Genomic DNA, 12,014 nt, shown 5'->3' on the forward strand with positions numbered 1-12,014 from the left:
ACATTACCTTGATAATACATTCTCACTCCCTTCCTGTAATGACTCCATCCTGCTCTCCAATTTTCTCCATCTCCATCACTCTGTTCTGTTGACCTTTTTCAGTGGGCTACACTTTCTCAACTGAGGATTCCCTGCCACTCTGGTTGACTGGACCGTCAGCTGTGTCCAACCCATTTCTCGCACTTATTAACTATACTTCCTATGTTCACCTCCAAATCATTCATGTAAATTACAAAAAGCAGTGGACCCAGCACCGATTCTTTTGGCTCACCACTGGTCTGGTCGGCATGGACGAGTTGAACTGAAGGGTCTCTTTCCATGCTGTACCTCTCTATGACTCTATGGTCACAGGCCCTCAGTTTAAAAAGCAACCCTTCACCATCACCCTCTGTCTTCCACCTTCGAGCCAGTTCTCCCTTTATTCCATGTGATCAAAGTCCATATAGATCATATCCATTGCTCTGCCCTCATTAACCCTCTTTGTTGTTACTTTGAAAAACTCAATCAAGTTAGTGAAACATTATTTCCCACGCACAAAGCCATGTTGACTATCCTTAATCAGTCCTTGCCTATCCAAATATATGTAAATCCTGTTCCTCAGGATTCACTCCAGCAACTTGCCTTCTACCAATGTCAGGCCCACTGATCTATAGTTCCCTGGCCTTTCCTTACCACTTTTCTTAAATAGTGGTGCATGTTAGCCAACCTCCAGTCTTCTGTCACCTCACCTGTGACTATTGCTCATCCAAATATCCTATAAAGGGGCCCAGCATTCTCTTAGCTTCCCTCCGAGTTCTATGGTACACCTGAGCAGGTCCTGGAGATTTATCCACCGTTTGAGTTTTAAGACATCCAGCACCACTACTTCTTTAATATGGACATTTTTCAATTTGGCACCATCCAATTCCCCACATTCTGTATCTTCCATATCTTTCTCCACAGTAAACGCTGATGCAAAATACTTGTTTAGTACTCCCCCATCTCCTGCAGTTTCATATATAGCTGCCTTGCTGATCTTTGAGGGGTCCTATCCTCTCCCTAGTTACCCTTTTTAACCTTAATGTTTTTGTAAAATCCCTTTGGATTCTCCCTTAACCCTAATTGCCAAAGCTACCTCATGTCCCTTTTTTTGCCTTCCTGGTTCCTACTGCCAACTCTTCTAAGGATTCACATGATCTGTACTGTCTATATCTGACGTAGTTTCTTTAGAGTCAGAGAATCATGGAGATTTACAGCACAGAACCAGACCCTTTGGTCCAACTTGTCCATGCTGACCAGATATCCCAACCCAATCTTGTCCCACCTGCCAGCACCCGGCCCATATCCCTCCAAACCCTTCCTATTCATATACCCATCCAGGTGCCTTTTAAATGTTGCAATTGTATCAGTCTCCTCCACTTCTGGCAGCTCATTCCATACACCTACCGCCCTCTGTATGATAAAATCTACCCCTTAGTTCTCTTTTATATCTTTCCCCTCTCACCCTCTAGTTCTAGACTCTCCCATCCCAGGGAAGAGGCTTTGTCTATTTATCCTACCCATGCTCCTCATGATTTTATAAACTGCTATAAGGTCACCCCTCAGCCTCGGACGCTCCAGTGAAAACAGCCCCAGCCTATTCAGCCTCCCTGGCAACATCCGTGTGAATCTTTTTTGAACCCTTTCAAGTTTCACAGTATCTTTCCGATAGGAAGGAGACCAGAATTGCACACAGTATTCCAACAGTGGTCTAACCAATGTCCTGTATAGCTGCAACATGGCATCCCAACTCCTGTATTTACTGCTCTGACCAGTAAAGGAAAACATACCAAACACCTTCACTACCCGATCTACCTGTGACTCCGCTTTCAAGGAGCTATGATCCTGCACTCCATGGTCTCTTTGTTCAGCAACATTCCAGAAGACCTTACCATTAAGTGTATAAGTCCTTTTTAACCAAAAGCTCAATTTCTCTAAGTCATCCGGCATTCCCTGTACCTACCAGCCTTCACTTTCACCCTAACAGGAACATACTGTTTCTGGACTTTCACTATTTCATTTTTGAAGGCTTCCCATTTTCCAGCCATCCCTTTACTGGCGAACTTCCACACCCCCAATCAACTTTTGAAAATTCTTACCTAATGCAATCAAAATTGGCTTTCCTCCAATTTAAAATTACTGTCAATCCTTTTCCAACACTGTTTTAAAACTAGTAGAATTATGGTCACTGTCCCCAAAGTGCTCCCCGACTGACAACTTAGTCACTTGCCCTACCCTATTTCCCAAGATTAGGTCAAGGCTTGCACCTTCTCTAGTAGGTGCATTCATATGCTGAATCAAAAAATTTTCTTGAACACACTTAACAAATCCCTCTCCATCTAAATGCTAAACTATGGCAGTCCCATTCTGTGTTTGAAATGTTAAAATCCCTTACCATTACCACCCTATTATTCTTACAGACAACTAAGATATCTTTACAGATTTGTTTTTCAAGTTTCTGCTGACTTTTGGGGGAGGGGGTCAAAAGATGATTATCCCTTTCTTATTTCTAGGTTCCACCCAAATAACTTCCCTGGAGGTATTCCCAGGAATGTCCCCCCAAATACAGCCGTAATGTCCCTTATCAAAAACACCACTCTCCCTCTTCTCTTGACCCATTTTCTAGCCTTCCTATAGCGTTTGTATCTTGGAATATTTAACTGTCAGTCCTGTCCATCACTGAGCCACATCTCTGTAATTGCTATGATATCCCAGTTCCATCTTCCTAATGATGCCCTGAGTTTGTCTACCTTCCCTGTTCATCTGTCTTACATTGAAATTAATGCAGTTTAATTTATCAGTTGTACCTCCGTGTCTGCTTTGTTTCTGCCTGCCCTGTTTGACTTGCTCCTTTGCCCAACTCTACCTTTGCCAGACTGATCTCTTTGCTCACTATCTCCCTGGGTCCCATCCCAGCTTATTTCACAAAGTGTGAGAGTCACAAATTATTGAAACTTCTTAACTGTAAAAGAAGGAGATGGTGCTAGACCTGTCAGCTGTCTTGTAGTAAGGTTAAAAATACTGCATAGATAGAGTGATCACAGTGAGTATTTTTCGGATTCTCCTGCAAATAATTATTTTGATTTTTTTTGTTTACAGGTATTTCTAGGATGGTTCAGAATCTGAGATGTGCAAGAGGTCTTCAGGAGAAGAGGTTAATCCAGAAGCAAAAGCAAGTTATTCGTCCACAGCCAGGGAGTTTGTACAGGATTAAAAACTCTGGTGGACCAAGACTGTCTTTGCACTCAGCAGTTGAAGGGAAACTTCCAACCTCTTTCACAGAAGAGCAGGTACAAACTGATTTAAATTCAGATGCAAATTCATTTTGTATAGATAACAATTTACATAATTCTCCTAAACGTCAAATTATTTTTGTATTCTTCACACAAAAAGATATTATACTGATTCATGAAACACTCATTCTAACTAAAACATGTTTTCTGATATTGCAGTTTGTTGGACCGTGCAACACTCAACTGTGCTTGAATCAGCTGACTCTGCTTGTTTGATATGTTTTCACGGTTAATAAAGTCTTTTCTTTCATACCTCTACATTTGTACTATCTCAGTTGAAACCAGCAACGTTTTTCTTAAGAATCTAACAACCCTGGGTATTTACTACAAATAATCAAGCTAAAAGCTTTTAGCATTTAGCATCAAAATAATTGCATTTCAATGAAAATTGATTTTGAATATTCAAAAGTATAAGTACACTCTTGAGTTACTACTTTTGAAACTGAACTTCTTAACTCATCTCCTTCTAAATTCCTTTGACTTGCACTTCAAACTCAAGGCAGATATCTATGAAAATCTGGAAAATGAACCACTTGGTTAAAGTACTGCTTAGAAGATTTGCATAAAGTTAGTTGGGGCTTCTACCTATTTACGGTAAGGCTTTCCCTTCACATCTCCAAAAATCCTATGGTGGTAACCTCAGTGCAGGACAGATTAAGCTAGCAACAGTTCAGAAATCTGTTGGTTCTCTCGTACTCTCGCTCACTCTGTCTCTCACTCTCGCTTCCCTTTCTCATGTTTGCTATCCCACAAATCAACTCACTGAGAGGAGTTCTTCTTTAAAAGATGACTAAATTCTAAGCCAGTGCACCACATTTCAAAGGTACTTGACTGGAAAGAGATGCCGTAAAATTGTTCCAAAGACCTGAAACCCTGCTTGAGACCAGAGTTATTCTGGCAATGTAGCTACACCTGTAAATAGTTTTTTTGACTCTTTGCTGTTCCATCATTTATATCCCAGACAACTTTGCCAAAACACAATTTATTACAAATCGGGTGCTTTACCAGAAATAAGCTCATAGAAAAATTTCTTTCATAAAAGAATCATATGTGCAAGCGTGCACTCTGTATTCCAACATTCTACTTTTTGCATTGCTTGTCAATTGACTTCATATTGAAAGTGGTGACATTTTGCGCAAATGTTTTGCTTGTTTCTTTTCCCTTCAGTGTATTCCTTTGCTTATTCTGTATCACATTATTCAAAATTTGTATTATTAAAAGGTAAGTTCAGTTCTTCATACTTGCACTGGCATATAGCACTGAAAGGAATGTTGCTTGGAAATGGGGCTGTAATATTGTATGTACTACAAGGATCAGTGCTTGCGTTCCAGTTGTTCAGTCTGTATCAGTGATTTAGATTTGGATGCCTTTTGCTATATTTACAAGTTTGAAAGTAGCAGAGCGAAGTGAGAATGTGTTGTGAGGATGATGTAGGGAGAGTTCAAGAATATTTGGAATGTAAGCGGTCTGGTCAACACTTGACAGAATATAATGTGGAAAATGTATAAGGTTTTCCCCTTTGCTGGGACGAACGGGGTGCAGAGTATTTCTTAAACCTGAGGTTAGCTTTAAGGAGGTGGACTTTAACTTAGATAAATATGAGCTGCATTTTGGAAAGGCAAATCAGGGCAGGACTTATTCGTTTGTGTGAATGAGAAATGATTTCATTGAAACTTTGAAAATTCTTATTTTTTGGCAGGGTATATGCAAATAAAGGATGGTTCCTCAAGGTCTGAGGAAGCCATACCATCTGGTGATTCTCATAGCTGGACACACAGCTGCAGCTTGTAGACTCTTTGTAGAGGTTTAGTTGAGGAAACTTTAAGGGAAGGTTGAAATTAAATTTCTTTCATAAAAGAATCATATGTGCAAACGTGCACTCTGTATCCCAACATGCTCCTCATGATTTTACAAACTGCTATAAGGTCACCCCTCAGCCTCGGACGCTCCAGGGAAAACAGTCCCAGCCTATTCAGCCTCCCTGGTAACATCCCTGTAAATCTTTTCTGAACCCTTTCAAGTTTCACAGTATCTTTCCGATAGGTAGGAGACCAGAGTTGCACGCAGTATTCCAACAGTAGCCTAACCAATGTCCTGTACAGCCGCAACAAGGCCTCCCGACTTGTGTACTCAACACTCTGGCCAATAAAGGAAAGCATACCAAACGCCGCCTTCACTATCCTATCTACCTGCGACTCCACTTTCAAGGTGCTATCAACCTGCATTCCAAGATCTTTATTCAGCACCACTCCCTAGGACCTTAGCAGGACTTATACACTTAATGTTAAGATTTGCTTTCTCAAAATGCAGCACTTCATATTTATCTGAATTAAACTCCATCTGCCACTTCTCAGCCCATTGGCCCATCTGGTCCCGATCCTGTTGTAATCTGAGGTAACCCTCGTCGCTGTCCACTACACCTCCAATTTTGGTGTCATCTGCAAACTTACTAACTGTACGTCTTATGCTCGCATCTAAATCATTTATGTAAATGACAAAAAGTAGAGGTCCCTGCACTGATCCTTGTGGCATTCGACTTTCACAGGCCTCCAGTCTGAAAAACACTCCCACCACCACCACCACCCTCTATCTTCTTACTTTTGAGCCAATTCTGTATCCAAATGGCTTTCTCCCTGTATTCCATGAGATCTAACCTTGCTAATCAGTCTCTCATTGGGAACCTTGTCGAATGCCTTACTGAAGTCCATATAGATCACATCTACTGCTCTGCCCTCATCAATCTTCTTTGTTACTTTAAAAAACTCAATCGAGTTTGTGGGACATGATTTCCCGCGCACAAAACCACGTTGACTATCCCTTGCCTTTCCAAATACGTGTACATCCTGTCCCTCATGAGTCCCTCCAGCAACTTGTCCAACAACAAGGTCAGGCTCACTGGTCTATAGTTCCCTGGCTTGTCTTTACCACCCTTCTTAAATAGTGGCACCACGTTTGCCAACCTCCAGTCTTCCAGCACCTCACCTGTGACTTTCGATGATACAAATATCTCAGCAAGAGGCCCAGCAATCACTTCTCTAGCTTCACACAGAGTTCTTTGGTACACCTGATTAGGTTCTGAGGATTTATCCACCTTTAACCATTTCAAGCACTTCCTCCTCTGTAATCTGGGCATTTTGCAAGATGTCACCATCTATTTCCTTACAGTCTATATCTTCTGTATCCTTTTCCACAGTAAATACTGATGCAAAATATTCATTTAGTATCTCCCCTATTTTCTGTGGCTCCACACAAAGCCGCCTTGCTGATCTTTGAGGGGCCCTATTCTCTCCCTTTTGTCCTTAATATATTTGTAAAAACCCTTTGGATTCACCTTAATTCTATTTGCTAAAGCTATCTCATGTCCCCGTTTCCCCCAAGCTTTTCTTCTTCTTCAAAAATAGCACTTGGATTGATTGGTTGAGTTGTGGTCATTGGGAAATGTCCTGAGCAGAGTTGTGCCCCAGGTTTTTATGTATTTGGCCAAGGTCTGAGCATGTACTGCCTATTTCTAGGTGACAGGGCCCTGTGTTTGAATATACGGAGCTTCTTGCAAGTGTAAGTGAGCCATTTGCAAGCCTAACAAATTGGTTTAAATTATTTCAATTTTAAGTTGGTTGCTAGCATAATTCTTAGATTCTTCAGCAATCTCAAAATCACATCTGTTGTTTGACACTGTTAGGGGTTTTACAGACATGACCTGCTGAGTATAGCTAATCTTCCTGTTGCAAACAAGCCCAAGGGATGAGCTATCTGATACAATCCATTTATTGGCGGTAGCAGTCACTTGCCAATGAGTATGATTGTCCATCTAGGAAATTCCATGTCTCTGGTCTTTGTGAGGCTGATGAGCCGATCCTAGAGTTGGACCTCCAACTGCACACTCGACATTTCCCTGCACATCTCCCTGCACTCTGTTAGTCATTATGATATATGATCCACATATCTGGCATCACATTGATGCTGAAATTCATATAGCTGATTACTTATTTGTGGTAGGCAGAATGTACTTTTAGCTTAACAATTACATCTGTTAGTAAAGAATACCACTCGTGTTATTACTATACAGTAACAGTGAGAAATGGTTATCTTCACAAGTTGCTCAGACCTGTAGTGTAATTTTGAACAGACTGGGCACTTTTTCGGCCTATTCGTGAGTTTGAGAGATATAGAAAGCAATGATTTGAAAGAGACTACCATTATCCTACAGACAGTTTTGTTGTACCATTTTTTCACATTAAATTTCACTAAGCGAATACCTCCATCCTATTTACGTGGTTTCCAATAAAGCTGAACCTTCTGTACCTGAAACAGAGGACTCATGAGCTTGTTAAATTGCCAGTTATGTGAATTCCCATGGCAACGTTTTGACTAGCGGTTGATTTGCTTTGACAGTGTTGGGGTGGGGTGGATGGGACGGACAGGGGGAGCAGGCGTGGCAGGGGCAGATGGCAGATGTGTTGGGCGGGGTTAGGGGTCAGACTTTCTCTGATTAACTGTCCAAAATGCCTGGTCATTGGTTCAATGTTGTCAAAACAATAAAATTCAAATTCAATTGACTTTTACTATCTTGTGGCATAATTTAAACTGGTTGAACTTGAAAACAACTGCTGTGAGAACAACTCAGTGTCTATGTTACAGTCAAAAATGTTACATCTTTCAATGTTCCAGCACGCAGATGTTTGCCAGCTTTCACTCTCTCTCTCATATGTACAGTACACACCCTCAACTTCATTACACAAAAATTTAAACCTCAGAAGAAAATCAAAGTTGTGTTGTACTCTTTGGACTAGATTGCCATATGGCCCATGCTTGTAACTTGGTAGACCTGGTTAGATTTGATCTTGAGGTTATAATGTAAGTGGTAGATCAATAGGCTAGCGGGAGAGCCTTATAGAATTAATACCAAAGCCAGTGTTGTACTCTGATCAGAGGGACCTAAACCAATGGATAATATTTAAAGTGAAAATAGGACCAAGAAACAATTCAAAAATAATAATATATTAAATGTATTAGTAATGAACTATTGTGTTTTCTTCAGCTATACACTTACGGAGTCAGCAGAGGTATTTTGAAGGTACGAGCAGAAAATGCCGAATCATTTCAGATCAACAGTCAAGAATTTTTCAGCGAGGAACTGGTTAAAGCTGGAAATGGAATGCAGCTTGCTGATGGTGGTAGGCTTATACCTGACGATAATGGAATGGCAGGAAAAAGTGAATTTTACAGGTTAGAGATATATAGCCATATTTTTCTTCAACATCTGATTTAAAATTTTGTTACAATTGTGCACTGACCATGTCAGCTGAAATTTAAATCCATCTTCTGGTTCCCCATTCTGCAAGTTTGCACTGATTTTAATATGCTGTCGGAACTTACAACACAGTATTTTAAAAGAGAAAATCTGATAGTCAACTTAAATTGTCCTAATATGACAAATATAATGACAAAGGGACGTAAGATGCTTGTCCACCTTTGGTTGGTAGATATTGACAGCTAAAGTAGTGAAAAAGAACAGAAAAATTTCAAGAATGACTTGACAATTCCATAAGGATTGGTCCATGTGGCCCTTTGAGCCTGCTGTGGCCAGTGCAGTTAGATCATGGTGGATCTGATTTTAATGTCAATTTTAGATTCCTGCATATCCCTGACAATCAGTTTGCAAGTTGAAAATGTACTTGTGATTTGCCTTTGCCTTTGATTTCATTCAACTTTTCAGTACACTGCATCATGACACTGAGACAGACAGCTAAACTAAATTAGCCTCTTTCTACCTCTGTATTAAAACACACTAAAATTAAACTATCAAAGAATCAGCACGTTGATTCAAAAGTCTGGTTTAGAACCAATCTCAGACTTGGGTAAATAATCATCTTCCAAACAGTCATTTTGTATCTTGAACAAAAGGCTTGCATATTTATTAAATGCACAATAACTTTATCATAGAGAAAACTAAACAACACAGTACATCCATCAACGCCTGTAGTTTAAATGCAGAAAATATGTTTCCAGATCTCATTCACACAAAGGCAAACAGACAGTTAACACTGGATAAATAAAAGAAAATAACAAAGCTGGCTAGATCTCTTAAGTACCTTTCACAATGTATTGTTGCACAGGCATAGATAGGTAATTTTTCATTGGTTTTCTGGAATTGCCAATCACAGTCACCTTCTCTGTCTGCCCAGACAAAAGGCAGCAATAGTTGGCACTCTGTTTTCTATTATTTGCGCTTCCAAAAAGCACTGGAACAGATGAGGCAAGGAGCTTTCAAATCTTCGTGCTGTCTTGTCGTCAACCAAGCTAGTCTACTCTGAAAAGACAGATTCAACTGAATGTTTTCCTAATGGCTTAATTACCATTCAGCAAAGACCATCTGCTTGAACACAGCATCTCTTCCAGGCTTGCTGGAACCAATTCCCAGGTGCTGACCTCATTAATGGCCTACTTCAACTATCTGTATAAACACCGTGCTCTTTGTGAGGTCATTGTATCTGTTGGAACTGTTTTAACCGTGACCTAGCCTGCAATTTGCCTCCAGACTTGCACCCTCTAACAAAGCTTGGTTAGTCTGTTCTTTTCTTTTTACCGCAAACTGTTTCAATATCTGCAAGTCATTCTTAGCTTACAACTCCCAGTTTGGAGCTTCAAACCAAAATTAAGAAATATAAAAGTACTGAAACATCAGCTAGGGTTCTAACAATTGATGAAAACATTTCATCTAATTCTTCCAAGTGAAGATTGTTCTGTGTCACTGTTGCTTAGCATTGACTGCATCTTTAAAACTTTATTGATATTTACGATCTGTCTTGAAAATGCACTTGGTCCAGCAGAGCAGAATCTAGTTATGTTCATTCTCAATGTGTGCCTCCTCCTAATCTCCAATTAGATCTTTCAATTCACCTCCTGTATAGCCCTATTCCAGCTCCGTACTGCAACATTAAACCTTACTTGAAATGCATGATTGTTATCTGCTTCAGTCATTGTAGGGCATGTTCTATATTCTGGGCACTTTGTCTCCTATAATCTCGAATGAGCTCTTATCTATCCTGTGTTAGTAAAGGTATTTTTATGCACTAATTTTTTTTAAGTTGTGCCATTTCACCAAGACTGAGAATCTCCTATTTCTTCGACAACTCTTCTAAGGTACAAGGTATAGGAAACACCTCTGCTCATTCAATAATCTAAAAATGTCTTCTTTCTTTCTTTTCTTTTCGTTCTTTCGTTCGTTCTTTCTTTCTTTCGTTCTTTCTTTCGTTCTTTCTTTCTTTCGTGCCGATGGCGTTAGGAGTAGTATATTTAATATGAATGATGAATTGGTTCACTAATAGAAGACAGAGTTTAGTTAAAGAAGGCATTTTCAGGATGGCAAGTCTTATTGAATGGAGTGCCATGGGGGTTAGTGCTAGGGTCACAGTTGAATGCAATATTTATCAATGGACTGAATGACAGAAGTGAATGTACAATCGCCAAGTTTGCAGTGAGGCAAAAATACGTCAAAAGGTAAGTATTGAGGATGACAATGTCTATAGAGGGATATAGAAAGGTTAAGTGGGTGGGCAAAAATCTTGGAATATATTGTGGGAGAATGTAAGCTTTTGTCTTTGTCAGGAAGAATAGGAGAGCTGAATATTATTTAAATGAGGACAAACTGCCGAAAACTGCAGTTTGGAGGGATTTGGGGGTCTTCATGCATATCCAGTTTTAGCTGATAATAGTAAAGGCAAATAAACTGTTGGCCTTTATTTCAACGGGAATGGAGTTTAAAAATAGCTAAGTCCTGTATAAATACTTCAAAGCACTAATCAGTCCACATTTATAATACTGTGAATCCATTTGGTGCCCTAATGAAACATACTAGTAATGGAGACAATTCAGAGAAGATTCACTATGGTTGATTCTGGTATGAGGATTTTCCTTATGAGGTTACATTGAGTCGAATGGCCGAGTCCTCATTGGGGTTATAAATAAGAGGTGGCCAAACTGAAACTTTTAAATTCTTAGAGGACTTGACATGGTAGGTGGGTAAAGTCTAGGACCAGAGATCTCATCTCAGAAAAGGGTCGCCCATTCAAGACTGAGGTGGGGAAGAATTTTTTTCTGAGGGTAGACAGTCTGTGGAATTTTTTATCGAAGAAGGCTGTAAAGTTTAGATTAGATTACTTACAGTATGGAAACAGGCCCTTCGGCCCAACAACTCCACACCGACCCGCCGAAGCGCAACCCACCCATACCCCTACATTTTACCCCTTACCTAACACTACGGGCAATTTAGCATGGCCAATTCACCTGACCCGCACATCTTTTTTGTGACTGTGGGAGGAAACCGGAGCACCCGGAGGAAACCCACGCAGACACGGGGAGAATGTGCAAACTCCACACAGTCAGTCGCCTGAGGCGGGAATTGAACCCAGGTCCCTGGCGCTGTGAGGCAGCAGTGCTAACCACTGTGCCACCGTGCCGCCCAAGTGTTATTGTGAAATATATTCCAGGATGAGAGAGCGGGATCTTTATTCTGTAAGGGCAGTTAATGTGTGGCAATACAGCAGGAAGTGGATTTGAGGATTACCAGATTAGCCATGATCTCATGGAATGGAGGAGCAAATTTGATTGACTGAATTTGTTATTGACTTGCCTTCAAGTAGCTGTATCCAGTTCATTTTTGCCTGTTCTTGTCTTTATAACACTTTTTCCTTCTCCAGTTTA

General features: G+C 40.3%; 1 protein-coding gene across 1 annotated transcript in view; it reads left to right on the forward strand.

Moving 5' to 3' along the window:
- Nucleotides 1–12,014, forward strand: part of brca2 (BRCA2 DNA repair associated) — a 121,904-nt gene that overhangs the window by 46,450 nt on the left and 63,440 nt on the right. The window contains exons 14-15 of the mRNA XM_060826976.1: nt 3,118–3,308; nt 8,350–8,537. Of these exons, the coding sequence (XP_060682959.1) occupies nt 3,118–3,308; nt 8,350–8,537 (379 nt within the window). The remainder of the gene's footprint in view (nt 1–3,117; nt 3,309–8,349; nt 8,538–12,014) is intronic.

The sequence above is a fragment of the Hemiscyllium ocellatum genome, chromosome 6 (assembly GCF_020745735.1).
Source record: "Hemiscyllium ocellatum isolate sHemOce1 chromosome 6, sHemOce1.pat.X.cur, whole genome shotgun sequence".
In the NCBI taxonomy this organism is placed as follows: Eukaryota; Metazoa; Chordata; class Chondrichthyes; order Orectolobiformes; family Hemiscylliidae; genus Hemiscyllium; species Hemiscyllium ocellatum.